An 18,215-nucleotide genomic window follows, 5' to 3' on the forward strand; every position below is an offset into this window, starting at 1 on the left:
TGAAGGAGTTGGGAGAATGCACACATATTCTCGGGATCAAAGTAATAAGAGACCACAAGAAAAGAATGTTGTGTTTATCCTAAGCTTCATATATCGATACAATCCTAGCTCATTTTAGCATGCAAGACTCCAAGAAAGGTTTTTTACCTTTTCGGCATAGAGTATCTTTATCTAAAGAGATGTCTCCGAAGACATAAAAAAAGATAGAAGAAATGAAGGCAGTTCCTTATGCTTCAGCTGTAGGAAGCCTAATGTATGTTATGTTATGCACGAGATCGGATATCTATTTTACCGTGGGCATGGTTAGCAGATATCAAAGTAATCCCGGACAGGAATATTGGACTGGCGTAAAACATATATTAAAGTACCTGATAAGAACTAGAGATTATATGTTGGTTTACTAAGTAGATGATTTGCTCCCTGTGGGTTACACGGATTTTGACTTCCAATCAGATAGGGACAATAATAATTCTATATCAGACTATGTGTTTACTTTAGGAGGTGGAGCCATAACATGGAGAAGTGTTAAGCAGAAATGCGTTTCAGACTCAACCATGGAAGCTGAGTATGTGACAACCTTTGAGGCAGCCAAAGAAGTTGTATAACTCAGGAACTTTTTGATGGACTTAGATGTGATTCTTGCTTTGCCTAAAATCATCATAATTTATTGTGATAATAGTGGTGCAGTAGCAAACTCGAAGGAACCACGAGCCCATAAGGCGAGTAAACACATTGAGCGCAAGTACCACCTGATACGAGACATCATAAAGCGAAGAGAAGTTGTTGTCGCCAAGATGACATCAGCAGATAACTTGACAAATCCTTTCACTAAGGCCCTTCCGGCGAAAGCTTTTGATCGACATGTTGAGGGGATGAGAATTAGATGTATGTCAGCGTTTATGACAACATAGTCTTTTAGTATAAGTGGGAGATTATTATAGTGTATACTAAAAAGTCTAGCTTTTGTATAAACATTTATTTTGAAATAAGAATCACATCGGTCAAATGTCTACATTTATATGCTAAGTGTAGTTATTCATTTAATTTATATTGTAGATAACATGGTGTGAGGAGACACACAGAAATTCATGTTATCAGTTCTTTATAAATTATAAATAGTAGCTCACAACCAAGATGGAATGAGACAAACCATTGGAGTGGTTGTAGTGTAATTTGGTATTATTTTATCTTGACTATAAAAATACATTAGTACACTATGAGTGTATTGAGCAGGACCATTTGAAGTAGTTTCTTTTTATACTGACTATATAAAAGAACAAAACATCTGTTATTATGGAAGTACACACTCTTAATCATGATATAATAACAAACACGTATACTTAATATTTATTTCTTTAATTTATCAAAGGGTGCAATTTAGTTCGTTAAATTAATAGACCCGATAAGTTGAGAAATGATATTATTTATATGGTATGTTGTTGATTATAGAATGAAACTGTGTTCTAGTAATCTAGGTTGATGATGTTCCCTTGAGGAGATCATAAAGATTGTCATGTAAACCCTGCAGGTGGACTTAGTCCGACATGACAATGAGGTTGAGTGGTACTACTCTTGGAGCTGATATTAATTAAGTGAGCTGTCAGTAACTCATTTAATTAGTGGACATTCAATATCTTAAACACAGGGAGACTAACGCACTCATGATAAGAAGGAGCCCATATTGTAATATGGGATTGGTGCGGTAGTGCAATAACAACTCTTTAGTGGTATGAGTTATTATTGATGAACTTGAGTTAGGTGTTCGGGGCGAACACAGGAAGATCAAGCTCATCGGGAGACCAAAACCAATTCCTCCTCTCGGCTCCTGTTGTAGCCTCTTATTTATAAAGCCTTATATCCACTTAGAGCCAAGCTTCTTACCCATCTTATGGTGGTCGGCCAAGCCAAGCTTGGAGCCCAAGCTAGGGCCGGCCAAGCCAAAGGATGGAGCCAAGATTAATGGTCGGCCAAGCTTGGAGCCCAAGCAAGGTGGCCGACCACATTAAAATAAAAGGATGTTTTAATTTTTAAAATCTTTCTTTTTGTGGAAGCCATGGTTTTAAAAGAGAGTTTTAAAATTTTAAAATCTTTCCTTTTATAACTTTCTACAAAGGATTAAGAGAAAGGTTTGATATCTTTCCTTATTTGTAGTTAAAAGGAAGATTTTAATTTTTGATAAAACTTTTTTTTTGTAACCATCCACATGTTTTAAAAGAGATATTTTAATTTATAAAATTTTCCTTTTATAACCAACAAGGGATTTAAAAGAGAAATTTTTTATTAAAAATTTCTTACCGAAAATAAATAAGGAAGTTTTAATTTTATGTTTAAAACTTTCCTTGTTTGGAGCATAAGTAAGTGGCTGACTATGACAAGTATAAAAGGAAGTTTTAATTTTTTATTTTAAAACTTTCCTTTTTAGTCATTGGCAAGGAATCTAAGAAAGTTTTAATTATGTTTAAAACTTTCATTTTTTTGGCAAGACCAAGGATTATAAAAGAGAATGAGGGGGTGTCTCACCCATAACACATCTTCTATTCCTCTCTTCCAATCCTTGGTGGTCGGCCCTTGTCCTTCTCTCTTCTCCTTTTGTTTTCTCTCTTGGTGGTCGATAGCATCTTGTGTGGAGATCTCTTGGTGGCCGGTTGCTTGAAGGAGAAGAAGAAGAGAAGGAAGCTCTCTTGTCTAGCATCTCTTGGAGGTTAGTTGGTGACCGGATCTTGGAAGCCTTGGAAGAAGCTTAAGTGGATTTCATCTTGGAAGATCGTCGCCCATACGACATCTAAGAGAAGGAGAGGAATACAATAGAAGATCAAGAGGTCTATAAACTGCAAAATGCATAACTAGTTATTAGTTTTTGTATCATAACTAGTTCATTTTTTTTATAGATCTTGAAAAACCAAACACAAGAGGTTATCGGTTTTAAGTTATCGATTTTATTTTTCGATTTTACGTTTTGATAATGTGTTTCTATTGAGGTCTCTATAGTTAAACCTAGTTTATTGTAAGAAGTTAAATATCTGATTTCTTTGTGAGACTTTGTCTAGGAAGTGGTGGATGATCCCATACCCAAGAAGGCCTAGTGTCTCGCCATGTTTAACCTGGAAGTCGATCATTGAAATATATATTTGATAACTTCTATAATATGGTTTAACTTAGGAAGATCGCATTGGTTAAACTTGGAGTAAAAATGTTAAGTATCGTTTCTAATCCAAGTTTAACTTCTGAAAGATAATTTGGATTAATAATGTTAAGCATCGTTTGCAATCCAAATTTAACTTCAGTAGAGCACATGGGTAGCTAGGATAGTTCTATGCTTGTACAAAATTTTTATACAGGGGAACTAGAACGGTATTCCGAGTAGCAACCAACAAACTCATTATCTCCTATCTTAACAATTGTCTCATTATGTTTAATATTATTTGTTGGTGGAATCGACCTCCAAGGTTTTAATGTTAGAAAAATATGTTTAAGTATGCTTAAGTATGGAGCTTGATCTAGAGAAGTCCTAGTTGTAGGCTAGGCAAGGGAAGTCCTAGTTGTAGGCTAGAGAAATCTCGGTAGGTCGTGGAAGCCAGATGGATAGGTCTGGAGGACCTGATCCTTGGGTAGCCGAATACTGAAACAAGAGAAATCTCGATAGATCGTGGAAGCTAGGTGGATAGGTCTGGAGGACCTGATCCCTAGGTAGCCGAAAACTGAGGCAAGGGAAATCTCGATAGATCGTGGAAGCCAGGTGGATAGGTTTGGAGGACCTAATCCCTGGGTAGCCGAATACCGAGTCTTGGTGACTGAAGCCAAGTGGTGAAAAACCTAAGGGGAGATATTAGGTAACGAGAAGTCTTGGAGGAGTGAACTCCAAGCAAGGTTGATCTGATGGTTTCTGATCGACCGCGCGCGGTCAACCGGACTAGCGGATTTTGGTAAATCTAGGTTTAGGTTTATCATTGTATTCTACATTATTATTGTTGTTGGCTAATATAGGATTGTAGGAAAGGTCTTAGTGGATCAGACAATCAGCCACTGAGCAAGCAAAGTCCAAACATGTTTGGAGGACCATGTTTGGCAGGTAAGTTGAGGTAAACAACTGGAGGAGCGATAGTGAGGTCTGGTTCCTGAAGGGAACAACCTAAGGTCGCTGATCTAACTGAAAAAACCAAGAAGGTTTTCAAGTTGAGATCAAGACAGTTCTACTATCTAATATTACTGTGCTAACCTTTGTGTTGCAGGGATACTTTGTTTAACTCTGTGTTGCAAGTTTGGCCGGATCGGTCGATCGAATGTAGGGATCGGTCGACCGAATTAGGATAACTCATCACAGGTCAGTTTAATCAGCAACGATCAAAAGCAGAAGGAAGCTACACTGATTGGTCAATCGAACTAGAGGATCGGTTGATTGAACGATCAATATCAAATGCACAGTAAATGCAAATCACGGCAAATCTCGACGAACAAGGAAGGAGCCTGTTTGGTCGACCAAACAAAGGGATCGGTCGACCGAACCCTTAATGATCAATTAATGCCGAAGATCGAATTAGCATCGGGTCTCAGCCAGGAAGGAAGGAAGCTGGTTCGGTCGACCGAACCCATGGATCGATTGATCAAACATCAATGATCTTATAAAAAGAAGCTCGAGGTCTGAGGTTGTACAACGCTTTCTGATCAACTCTAAGTTCTCCTCTGCCAAGCAGCTGGTGCTACAAGTCTTCTACAACTCTTCAAGCTACTCCGTCCGGAAGTACCGACCTAAGCTTCAACTTTCATATTTGTCGGTATATTATTTTAGCTTGCATTGTATTCATTTATCAGTAAGATAGTAGGTTGTTACTATCTTGCTCATCTGTACGCACTGCTGCTTTCCGAGGTTTTCGGAAAGAAGAGTTATAGTGGATTGCCCATCGGTGCGATCAAGAATCGCGGGCCTTGGAGTAGGAGTCGACCTAGACTTCGAACCAAGTAATCGAACGAGTTTTTCATTCTATTTTCCGCTGCACAACTCTGTTTTCTAAAGTAAAAGAAAAGTTTTAAAAGTGCGATATTCACCCCCCCCCCTCCCTCTATCGTACTCATCCAATCCAACATTACTAAACTTAAATTCCGTATATTCTATCTTTATTTTACTTGTTGGAGCAATCCCAATGGTCCGTACGACCATGTGTTTTAGTGTTTGGGCAAAGGGTTTAAGTTAGGATTACCCTCGTTATTTGATATGTGTATGTGAGTATGTAGGTTTGCAGGATACACATATGATTCAACTTAATGGCTTCGGGTCCGGTGAAGGATGGAGCATCCAAGATACCATGGACAAGGTAACAAGGACAAAGGTCGAGGGAAGCGACTTCGAGGCATATGCGAAGGATGACATTAGGGACGAGCCACGGGCTTGAATGCATCCGAAGGACGAGAGCCAAAGGAAGTAGGCTTGAAGGCAAGAGGTCAAAGTTGTAAAAAAGAGTCAAGTGAGTCGAGAGGGTCCGAGTGCGAGAGAAATGTATTCGGGATGGGAAACCCTAAGTTTAGGGTTGTACCAGTCGACTGGTACTGGACCAGTCGACTGGTAGTGAGCACAGAGAGCTTCTGTGCTCGAACGGTCAGGCATCAGTCGACTGGTGCAAGGACCAGTGATTGGTAAAGACTCGTTCGAGTACCGTTGGGCTGACACCAGTCGACTGGTGCAAGGACCAGTCGATTAGTAAAGAGCCGTTCGAGTACCGTTGGGCTGGCACCAGTCGACTGGTGCAAGGACCAGTCGACTGGTAATGGTTAAACAATAGAGTTGTTTTCTTCCAAGCTCTATAAGAAGGAGCTTGGGATGACCGACTAAGGTGACGAAATTAGACTTGGTTAAAGCCTAATTAGTAGTCATAAGAGTTCTCAAGTGCTTGTATAATCCAAAAGGTCTTGGTGAGTTTGTGGTGAGGGTTCTCCACCCACAAGGAGGGACTTGAGCTAGCCGGAGTTTCCAGGGACTAATCCACCGACGGATTGAGAGATTGTCCACCTTACGGACAACCGTGGAGTAAGAGCAAGTTATCTCCGAACCACGTTACATCGACGTGTTAGCGGTTTGCATTTCCTTTCTCATTGTATTTAGCTTTTGTATTCGTATTTGTATTGTTTGTATTCCGTTGTGCTAATGAATACGTAGGAAGCTATCGATTTGGGGGGCACATCTATTCAACCCCTTTCTAGCCGGCCATTCATTACTAAAAGAGTAGTGAATCGATTTGGGGGCATGTCTATTCAACCTCCTTTTGAACGATTATATCAAAAATTGAATACAAAAGAAAAGGAAAGAAACATTTATAGAATAGCTAAAGTGAAAAAGGAAGACAATAAATCTTATCCAAATAAAATATATTAAAGAGAGTTGGTCATCGATTTGAGGGGGCACGTCTATTCAACCCCCTTTAATAAACAACTAAAGATCTTCTCGGGTCAACTTACAAATCTCTTTGCTCAGTTTATATAAACATATTGATCCCATACCACTTATGCTCAGCTGATAAACATATTGTTTACTCCTGCGTCAAACTACGAATTCAAATGTTGTTGTTTATCATTGGTCAACTACATGCAAAACCACAACACTCATCAGCATACGTGGTATAGATTAGTCGCACCAAGATTACTTAGTCAAATAATCCCATACCATGAATCTAGACTCAACTGTTTGCACTCTCCATGTGTAGCAGACGACTACTACCTTAATATGAGTCAACTGATACACCATGACTCAACCAATCTACTGGTTAAGTCTGCCTAGCTCTGAGTTTATCTTGTTCCAGGGTTATAATCACTGAAAGCTCTCTAATTCGTAGTGTTACCTCGTGCAAGATGATCTCTATGCCTTTTGAACTTTCGTGTCTAGAAATGCACTAGGCATGCAATATACTGAACGAGTTCTCATTGCAAAATCACATCTAGAGAGTTATTCTCAATATATCCACTCACATGTTTGTACAAACATCACCATGTTTAAACGTGTGTGATTCCTACTTATCCCAGCAAATAATTTAGCACATGTTGATCATACCATGAAGTCAATTTCATATTCTCAAGGTCACATGTTTTCAACATTACTTCATATTTTAGGGATTTCTTGTATCTTTATCAATCTATCATTAAACTAAAAGTGTGTTTTTAGTATCTTTTATTGCAATCTATGAGTTGCACAAACTCAATGACACTAACAAAAATAAGAGTAACTTCATAAATCATATAAATTACATTGAACAATATTTCCTTCTTAAAAGTTGTTGATTCTAGGTATTAGCACTAATATGTTGCTCAATGGACATGACCAACTTAACAGGTCAGAGATCTACTATGGTTTGTGGCCAAGTCAACTAGACTATTAGGTTGGGCCCATTAGATTATGTCAGATCATTGGCAGTAAAAGGTGAAGCGGCTCCTCCAAGATGACCCCCACCGAATAACAACAACACATGTTGAGATAGCCAATGGGCCAATTACGTCAACCCTTGAGGGTGGATTATGTCAGATCATGAGCATAGGGCTAATTGCTTGGCCTATCAGACCAGGGCTGATCAAGTTGGACCTAAAGTAGGGATGATTAAGGAGCCTTGTTTGATTTGTTTTTGGCACTAAATATACAAGGCCAAACTCAAGGAGCCAATTAAAATTCAAGCAATCACTCAATTAAGTTGGACAAAAGATTTGAGCTTCAAACATGTAGGAGACATATATAAGAGCTTAATAATATCATTTACCCTAAAAATTAATCATGTAAATATCAACTGGACTCGTCTTTTTGCAGTCATGGCTATAGGGGTGTAATCGAGCTGAGCCGAACTCTTGAATGTTTGAACTTGGCTTGTTTATAATCGAGCCGAGCTCGAGCTTTATTTAATGAATATATTCATGGCTCACGAACTTATTCGAGCTTTTATCGAGCCTAAACGAACTTAATAAATATAAATTATAAATTAAATATTCATAAAAAATTAAATTATATATTTATAGAAAATTATAATATTCTTATTAAAATTTATAATTTTATTCTAATAAATAAATTTAATATATTTGTCTATATTTTTCATAAATAGAGTGTAAAATCTATAAATTTAATATCAAAATTATTATTTTTTTAATTTAAAAGTTGATTTATGAGCTTAACGAACGTGTTCACGAGCTAACGAGCCGAGTATTGCGAAGCTTGAGCTTGGTTTGTTTATCTTAACAAGCCTCATTAAACGAGTTCAAACGAATTTTTATCGAATCGAGCTTCGAATAGCTCACGAACGGCTTGGCTCATTTACATCCCTACATGGCTACATACTAATGCCCTTGGGCATATGATTTGTTGGCTTCAATTAAGGTCACACTTCATGGGACATATTTGTGCCGTTGATTAATGGATTTGACTGAACTAAATTTACAAACTTGTTATCCTCGATCAAGGTTTACGAAATCTAAAAGTAAAAGATGAAACTTGTCTGTTCAATAAGTGTTGGAATTGCATTAAATTTAACTGCCTAATTAATCAAACCATTGGGACGAATGATGAGATCCTAGTCATTAAAACTCTCACCCCCCTCACTTCTGTTTCTTCAGCACTGACATATCGTTCTACATCGGTGTGAACCAAAACATGACTCGCTGCTTTCTTTTTCTTTTGTGTCTGTCGATACCAACCTATCCTAATATCTCAGTGCAATAGAAGAACAAAAACCTCATTCGTGCCAGCTAGACGCAGTGAACACTCTAAGATTAGAAGGTAGGAGGATCAACTAGTACACCTCATGAGCAAGAGAAGTTACCTGATCAACTGCCTTCAGATATCCCATTGATCTTTTGTTTACTTGTGCCAGTTAAATCTGCTGGTCTAATTGTTCTATCAACTAGATGGAGACAATTGCTACTGATAGTGCATTTCTCAGCTAATTCTCCAAATAACATTCATGTGGAAGTTGCTCTAAGCAAAACATGATGAAAATCATCTTACTGAGCACCCTAAAAGGATGATCAAGACAAAGTGCAGTATAACATACCTTTGTGTAGGAGGGATACAATACGTCACCAGAAAATGGGCAAATTTAGACTGCTGTTTTGTTTTTTTTAAAAAAAAAAACTTTTAGTAGATAGTCTTACAAAATATGCATAGATAATTAAGAGGGGAAAAAAATGATATGAAAGAAATTAGAAAGAGAAGTTCCTATAACCAACATGTGCCATTCTTACAAGTTTGGTTGAACGATAGCTGCAAATTCCAAAAAAGAAAACGCTCTTGATCTTGGGATCCTGGTTATACATTCAGGTTCTGTCTTGTTGCTTCCATTTTCAGCAATAAATTTTTCATACCAGCTTCCATCCGCATCTTCATATTGCAATATTCCTGATGAGTCTTTTCAGTAGCTTGTAGTTGGTTAAGCTTTTCTCTACGTCTTTCCTCTGACTCGCCTAGTCGTAATTTTTCAATTTGATTTGCATAGTCTTCATCAATTTTCAAACTCCTAGCCATTACAATGTGTCTTAGACTCACGGCTTCATTCCTTGCATCATCAGCATGCTGTTGGTACATTTTGGCCTCAGCTTCTTTGAACTTTATGATCCTCTCCAGTTCATCAACTGCCAGCGCCTTTTTTAGACTCACTGCTGTTTCACCAGCTTTCCTACCAGTCTGGTCAAATTCTGTGATAGATATAGGACCTGTATTTTCAAAAACACAGGCGTTTTCCAACATGAAAGATTGCAATCGCTCTGGGCAAGATCTAGCATTGTTTTGGATAGCCTCATTTTTGGCTTTAGTAGGTGTAAAGAGTAAAGGATTGTTTTTGATGCTAAATCCACTCTCTGAAAAACAAGTTAATAGGCATTAGAAAATTTTACAACCAACAGAAAAGGTACACTGACATTCACATATGTAAAATATAGCATTTATTATTCATACGTGAGAACGAGTGTCTACAACACATGCAAATGTACTATTTTGTTGATCAATGTAGCACACAGATTTAGGAATCAATCTACAATTGTTACACAAATAGCAGCAGAGGTAACCATTTATTTTTGAACATTTTGAATAGCGAGCCTGATTTATGATAAACGCAGAGCATAGGATAAACTTTGCGCTAATCAGATGGGGCCATGTCACTTTCCTCTCTATGCACATGATATCTAAAAGTTTGAGAAAGACACCTTTTGAAATTGAAGCTAAAAGAAAAAAAGGATAGTCCCGTGCACAAAGCTCTCGTCAATATGAGATCCTGAGGAAGGTCAGACCACATGGGTCTATTGCTCACAATCTTATCCTACATTGCAAGAGTTTGTTTTCACGACTTGAACCCATTACCACAAGATCACATGAAAATAATTTTATCATTAAACCAAGGCTTCCCTTCGAATTGAAGCTAAAAGAAAAAGATTAAAAAAAAACATAGCGCGAGTTGTAACTATTTGGGTCAGACTTTGACATTTCTTGCATCTATTTACTTGATGTTGTAGTTCTTAAAGTCTTCACAGTAGTAAGAGAAATTGACCATTGTTTAACAAGTTAAGACATCAGAATAGTTTACAACCAATAGAAAAGGTTCACTGACATTCGCATGTGTAAAATATAGCATTAATTATTCGTACATGTGCAAGCATCTACAGTGGATCAAATGTAGGAATCTAGTTTACAACTGTTAAAAAATAACAGAGGTAATCATTTACTTTTGGATAGTGAGTTTTGATTTATGATAAACCTAGAGAGTAGGAGAATTCTACTTGCAGACAACAAAATAAAGGAACTCGAGTGTTGTATGAAATATCTTCACAAATTTTGTAAGAAACCCAAAGATAAAATTGTAAATGGAAAACAAATTTACCTGAAAGAAATGCCATGACCTGACTAAGAACTTCAGAATGATTGACGTTGTTCTCCAGATTCAGCAGCATCTGATCAGCTAACTCATGTAATCTTCTATCCCGAGCATCATTACTGGCAGAGAAGATCCTGCTGACATATTGCAGTTCCTTAGTTAGGGTTTCTGCTTTCCAATCCTTGGCACATGTAACAAAAACTTCCTTAACAAAGCCAAACATCTCCGAAGGATGGCCACAAGCAAAACAATGAAACTGCATTTCAGAAAATCCTTCTCCTAGAGATATATGCCCATTTCTAATATGAAAATCACGCAATGCACAATCTGTATGGCACCAATGGAGACACATGTCGCAACCAACCCAACTACATGTATTTGATGCATTGTCAAACTTGGAACACACAAGACACATGCAAGCACTGCAGAATCCAACTTTCTTTATGCACATCTTGCAGTCGCAATTATCCACGGGCAACAAACTCCCACAAGAAAGATTCTGGCATTTCAAATTCAGGAAGATCTCAATCAAACTACAGGATGGCAAGCTATTTGTTTTCTGAATAAAATCAATACAACCTGTTTTTATGGTCACCAGGATTTCTAGAAGGACTTGTGGGCAATCTCTCAGCGTTTCGATGATCATGTCAGACCTTTGAAGTGCCTCCTGGAATAAATGCAGCAGGCTGGTTTTATCTTCGTTAGTCAGCATCTCACAAATACTTTCCTTCAAGTAGGCTACTGAATGTTCTGACATTTCTTGAAGCATTCTACCATTCAGATACAAAGGTTGAGACACAATCTTGTAGACAATCTTCTCGGTGGCACTTAATCCATTAAGTAAGAGCTGTTCACCATTCCATTGATTAGTACCACTGCTTCTCTCCACAGCTACTTGACCGATCTCCTTGGTAGGTTGAGATCTAGAATCATGAGAATCATGGCTGTTTGTTGGGGAGGTTTGTCGTGGAAGGCTTGATGGTCGGAATAGGCTATTAGGCTTAAAGCTATGTGGATCACTCATTGAAAGAAATGAAGTATGTGAAGAGTTTACATTCATCTGTACACTATGGAAAGGTGGGCCAGATCTATTCTTCTTAATGTTCCTTGAAGTGTGAGCTTGCAATGTTGTCCTACTTAAAATTTGATTCACCCCTCCAGAGGTAGCATGGCTACCAACTGAATTGTCTTGAAGGAATGGTGAATTCTGAGTAACACAACTGGGATCATGGAGAACAGTTTGGGAGCTTGCAAATGAGATTGAAGTTCCAAATTCATCTGACTTCGTTCTCAATGCGGATGACAATGACTTTATGCCCTCAGCACAGCTTGAGTTCTCATGCTTTGGCTTGGAATGATATGAAAATCCACCAGGAAGAGAAAGAGAAAGGTCCAGAGGCTCACTTTTGAGCTCTTTAACTGCAATATTGCCAGCGTCCTTACTGCTAGAATGTGAATTCTCCTCCTGGTTCGGCTTGGATGGGAAGACCAACTCCAAACCCCTTCTTCTAGGACCTTCAAGGGAATCACCATTATTCAAAATATCAGCTTTAGTTGAGTGAGAAATTGCAAGGTTTTTGTCTTTGTCCAGGTGCATCTCTGAAGACTGGTCCCTGCTAAGCATCAATATCACTAACTTGTCATCATTATGGATAACAGAATCATTAGGATGAGTCTCCAGATCAAAAAAGGATTGTTCTTTTTCTATGACCTCAAGCTGTGTGCCTGTATCATGCTTCGTTTGAATTACAGCTTCAGCTCCCCTATCTTGTCCATTATCTGTCGCATGCACAATTTTGGTTTCAACTTTACCTGCATTTTCAATGATTTCAAGTGTAGCAGCATTGCATTGGGCTTCTTCCATTGGCTTCTCCTCCTGCAATGGGGAAATAGAACATACCATCTCATGCTTCTGCATGACATCAACTTTAGCTTCATCATATTTGTTTTCTTCTTTGTTGACTTCTGAATTTTCTTCCTGAATGTGGTGAGTAGGAGATGCCATCGCACGAGCTTCTTCGTCAACAGCCTGCTCCCGGTGATTGTGTACCAAATCCTCATCTTCCAACTGTAAACATAAGCTTCCTTCGTTACAGACCTCTGGATTTGTCCTGCACAACTCACCCTCTATTCCTTTATCCTCATTAGCATCTTCGGCACTTCCTTCTCCATCCCATCTATCCTCAGCCATCTTCTTAACAACATCAGACTGATCATCATTTACCTCAGCAGTTGCATTACCATCATAGATTAGGGAATTTGCCAATTTTCCTTCTTTTCCTTCACCAATAACAACATTATCATCAGCATCCAACCTCATTGCTTCAGATAGTACTTCTTGTTTCCGCGAAACTTCTCCATGTGTACTATTGTTCACTGAATCTCTGTTCTCGCAGTAATCAGAACCCAACATAGCAGCTAACTTGCTACCAATAGATGGTGGCTCTACGTTCCCTGCTTCTGGTTCGAGCTCGCCCTCTTCCATCTCGCTACCAATCTCTCTGCTCCGCTTTCCTGCCCTCGTCTCTTCTTTCCTCCACTGTTCCACTCTGGAGGAGTCCCTAGAATTCACTTTCTTTCTGTGATCATCAGAAGGCGCGGCATGGCTCCGTCTCCCAGCCAAATCTGAATAGATCGACGGAGATTTCCGCACCTCCTGGCCAGAGAGGTCCTTGGAACTTCTCGACCTCCAAGACGACCAGCTCCCACAGCCCTCTCCCCTCGGCCGGTCCCGGTCCGACCTGGAGCCCTTGGGAAACTCCCTCCTTATCCCCGAGAAGCTCTCCGTTCGGTGCATCCGCTCGCTTCCGTACGAGCCCCGCGTCGACAAGGCCAGCATCTGCCGATCGCCGTGTCGATCGTAGCCTTTCCGACGGTCGAAGTGCTCCGAGTCGTGGCCATACCGCCTACGGAGCGCCGGCTCCTCATCGTATCCCTGATCGTATGAAAACTCCCCGGGCTTCCAGGCGCCGTCCGGCCTCGAGTAGGACAGGCGCCGGTGGGAGGAGGAGCGGTCCGGCTGGCGACCCCTCCTCGGAAAGTCCTCCCATCTCAATTTCTCGCTTGCACAGTCCTCCAAGCGTTCCTCGTGCGCCGACGATCTCCGACGCTTCATGAAGAGAGAAGTCTCCCTCTATTCCCGATCGAATTGCTTCAAAAGAGAGTAAGCAGGAGGGAGGAGAGGGCCAGGAAATTCGATCTATCTGCCTGCCATGGCCATCTCTTTCTCTTTCTCTTTGACTTCGAATTATCATAAGAAAGGGAAGCGTGCAGTCGAAGGATCTCGTTCAATTTGCCTCTTCGATCCGCTCCCATCTTACGCCGATGGCCTCCCCATCTTACGCCGGTCAACGTAGTCATTAATAAATAAAACGGACATTTAGTAGCCGCAAAATTTAGATTGCGCCGTACGATGTCATCTCGTTGACTGGGACTATGCGTGCCAGTTCTTCAACATACTCACGGGAAACGGCCAGAATCTAGCTGAATTTTGACTGGAAGGGAACTATGGGACTCACACCTGGATCGAAAGTTAAATAATTTCCGATAGTTCTCAGATTTTGTTTATAGATTTCAATGTGTGGCACATCAAAATGAAAAATTTACTATACTCTTTAGAATGAAAATGACAAATCTCAATGCAAATGAATTTAAGATGTTTAATCAATATTATTTTAAAAATACAATTAATTATTAATATAGAAAAATATTTTTTAAAAATTAAATATAAAAATAGATAAAAAAAATTGACTTATAAAATATGATATTATTTAAAAAACCTTAATAATAACTTTAAAAATTTGGAAAGAATCAATTTTGACGAATCAAATTCTAACTATTAAATATTATCCTAATGAAAAAAATCTTTTATAATTTTTTATATGTTACAAATCATATAACTCTCTACGTTACAAGTTACAAGTTACAAGTTACAAATTACAAATCACAAATCACAATACAATACTATTTCATCATTAATTACAAATTACATCTTTAAAAGAAAAAAATAAATTTAAATTTTCAATACCATTCTTTAATTATAAATCTCAAACTTCATCTGTTAATTTTTTATTGAGATTTTTAATTTTACAAACTTTTCATAAAAACAAAGCTTATATTGAAGATGTCCTAAGATCCGTTGGACTATCAAAAGAGCATGCGTTGTATTTTATTGGGTATTTAACTTTCTTTTTCAGGTAAAATATTGCTCGGGTAAAATATTCTCCTTAATTTACCTATCTCTATTTTACCGTGAGATCAATCTTTTATTCCAAATAGTGTATTAAATTTTTTTTTTTAAAAAAAATAGTAATAAAAAGTAATTAAATTTTATGATATATGTGAGTGAGAGGCTACTATAATTCATATCTCATAGATTTTGATAGATTTGGATAAATTTATTAAGAATCGTACGTTGGCACCAGGTGTGATCTTACCCTTAAATTTGGAAACAAAAATAAAACACTACTAATTTTTTAAAAAAATATATATAAATTTTGAATCTTTTAAAATTTATTTTTACAAATATTACAATTAAATCCACCAACCGAAAATTTCTTTTCTAAGCAGAGTTCTTTTTTCCTCTTTCCCGTATTTTCTTCTTCCTCTCATAATCCCCTTTTTATTCTTTCCGTAACTCTAATTTAATCGTCAAATTCCTCTCGCATGTCGCTGTCATTGCTAACTATGTGGCTATGGCCGCACGCTATTATAACCAACACCACCGTCGATTACTACTAGTGTCATCATTGTCGCTTTGCCGATGCTCCACAACAATAATTGAGGTGAAATTTTGTAACTTAATATTTTTTTATTATGGATTTAAGTGTTATAAAAATACAATGTTAAATTTTTAAATATTAATGTTTTTATTTGCTAGTAAGTACTTATAAATATTTCAGCAATTTATCAAAAGACGTTCCTTGGATATTATATTAACTAAAAGGCATATCGTAGTTCTGTATTTACCAAAGGGCGCAGTTAAGTCATGTGGAATTCTCATTTTAATCCTCCCGCCAACCTCCCCTTCTTCGTTGTGATTTTCCAGGCATCCGAACCACATTTTGAATTATTTTGATTTAAAAATAATAATGCGATCATTTTTTTCCCTTCGTCTGTCAACTCGAGCATGCCTGGGTGTTCTTCGTAAATCTCTGATTGCAGCTCCAATATTGTGGTGAAATCGTCCCCCTAGTGAAACCCTACGTAATGTCTTCGTACCTTGATCAAGCGACATCTAGCATTTAGACCTAAAAATCCAGTGTTTGCGAGACTCAGGTGTAGGGTTTTAGGGGTTCCGTCAATAATATTCTTTCATAATGGCGCAAAGAAGGGGATCGGGTGTATCGTCCTCTCCACTTGAATTATCTGTAAAGGTATCACCTTTCTAAACTTTGTTAATCTAAAACTCTGTGATTTTGAAAAGCTCAACGAGAATGATTTTAAAATTTTTAAATTTTCAAAATTTAGGGTTTAGAGGATGTTGGACAGAAGCTGCATTGGAACAGTGTCTTAGCTCACTTTAAAAGTTTTTTTCAAGCATCCACAAAGAAAGGAAGGCATCATGGATCTGTGATTTTACATGACCGACACAAAGCAGTGATCAAACAGTCACCCTTTAGTATTTTTTTTTGGACATACAAGATATGCAACATATCCGTGGTATTTTGGCCAATATGTTTCAAAATTGGGATTCAAGTACTCAAACCTTCATATTCTCAGGTACAATGTAATTTGTATTACGAAATAGTTGTATAGTAAAATTCAATATTTTGTAAAGGTGAATATTTTTGTCCTTATAAAAAGTTCGTCCTCGAACTTAGAATAATTCTATAGCATGTTCTCTACCTTGTACATGCATTAGTTAGCGTCCATAATCTAATGTACTAAGGAAAACCACATCAAAGGTATCTTAGGACCTCCTAACCTACTTTCAATGAACATAAGCATAAGCAGTGACATAAGCATGACAACATAAACGTAAGCATGGTAGATGAACTAAACATAATGATAGACTCGATCACAAGCATGTCCATATGCATAGTCAAGAACATAACATGAACATAACGTGGACCTAAACATAAACGTAAATATAAATATAACATGACTTGAACATACTTGCATGCATACTTATAAACATACTATTGTGGTGGCCTAGTTGCACTTAGTAGTACCGTAACATAAGTTGTTGATCAGACAACTACCCTAGCGCTGGGTTGGTAGGGGTCCGAACTTAGGACCGGAGTTCCCCTTTATTCTGGCGCGCTCACCGGACTTAGGTCCCCGGATCATACCACCATCCCAGAACATATCTTGTTTGATTCTGGCGCGCTCACCGGGCTTAGGTCCCCAAATCATACCACCATCCCAGAACACATCTTGTTTGATTCTGGCGCGCTCACCGGGCTTAGGTCCTCGGATCATACCACCATCCCAGAACACATCTTGTTATGTAAAAGAAACTAAGCAGAATTCTTAACTTTATAAGCACTTCTAAGCATCTCCCTATTCTGTACATATAATCTAATACTTCTAAGGATTTCTCTTTACTGTAAAGAATAAAGAAAAGAATACTAAAAATTAAATACTTTCTTACTTGAAGACGGCAAGGTTGGTGCTGATGAGTGATGTTGGAGAATAGGAACCGCTCTGATACCAACTGTAACACCCCACCCTCCTCACTACTGGACCGTGAGGGCGGAGCACTACTGGACTACTAACTTTACTTAATTAGAGTTGTTCACATGTAAAGATCAATACATAAACTCTAAAAAAACTCAAAACATACAATTAACTAGCAGCGGAAGACTAAATGACTCATCTAATACATTCTACTCAACTCTTTGTTAATAAATTCTCATGCTAAATCCCAAGGCTTCTATAGTCCAGGCATCACACATCCATCCGCACCTCCTTGTGTCCTTCCTTTCTATATCTTTTCCTTTCCTGTATCTGCAGTAAGAGGAAATGCATCTATAAGCAAAATTGCTTAGTAAGCGCTATCTAACTCACAAAATCTCGATATGCATGAGAATATATTGAAATCTAAAACTGAATGCTCAAAAGGAAATCTACTCATGCTCATCTACTAGTGAAAGAAACATACTGAAAGGCTAAACATGTAAGCAAATCTAAACAAACATGCTAGCATAAAAGAAAACTAAACTTGCTGGATTTTAAACACCTTCTGAATCTTATTTCTTTTGTTTGAAAACTTATACTTTAATACTTCAAAATAATAATCAACTTTCTTTTGGGGTTCGACAACTGCACTTGCTATACGCGCATCCCTAACTAGACCCGAGATAGCTGGTCCCGAATCTAGTAGGGTTTACTAGGTTATCTAAACCTAGGGACGACTATGGGAGCCCAACCCAAGGACAACTGAGA

At 38.1% G+C, this 18,215-nt stretch overlaps 1 protein-coding gene across 1 annotated transcript; it reads right to left on the bottom strand.

The window, feature by feature from the left end:
• Positions 1–9,046: 9,046 nt before the first annotated feature.
• LOC122042411 (protein OBERON 4-like) lies at positions 9,047–14,174 on the bottom strand. Its single transcript, XM_042602521.1, has 2 exons — positions 10,833–14,174; positions 9,047–9,816 (listed from the first exon to the last, which is right to left on the bottom strand). The coding sequence occupies exons 1-2, from the start codon at positions 13,939–13,941 to the stop codon at positions 9,269–9,271; spliced, it is 3,657 nt and encodes a 1,218-aa protein (XP_042458455.1). The 5' UTR covers positions 13,942–14,174; the 3' UTR covers positions 9,047–9,268.
• Positions 14,175–18,215: the final 4,041 nt, after the last annotated feature.

The sequence above is a fragment of the Zingiber officinale genome, chromosome 2A, assembly GCF_018446385.1.
Source record: "Zingiber officinale cultivar Zhangliang chromosome 2A, Zo_v1.1, whole genome shotgun sequence".
Taxonomy (NCBI): Eukaryota; Viridiplantae; Streptophyta; class Magnoliopsida; order Zingiberales; family Zingiberaceae; genus Zingiber; species Zingiber officinale.

What these genes read in the sequence shown, in the direction of transcription:
- LOC122042411 (XM_042602521.1), bottom strand. Translation starts at nt 13,941, where the DNA reads ATGAAGCGTCGGAGATCGTCGGCGCACGAGGAACGCTTGGAGGACTGT. An exon ending in GGTCATGGCATTTCTTTCAG is followed by an intron (nt 9,817 to 10,832) that starts GTAAATTTGTTT and finishes CTTGTTTTTCAG; the next exon opens with AGAGTGGATTTAGCATCAAA.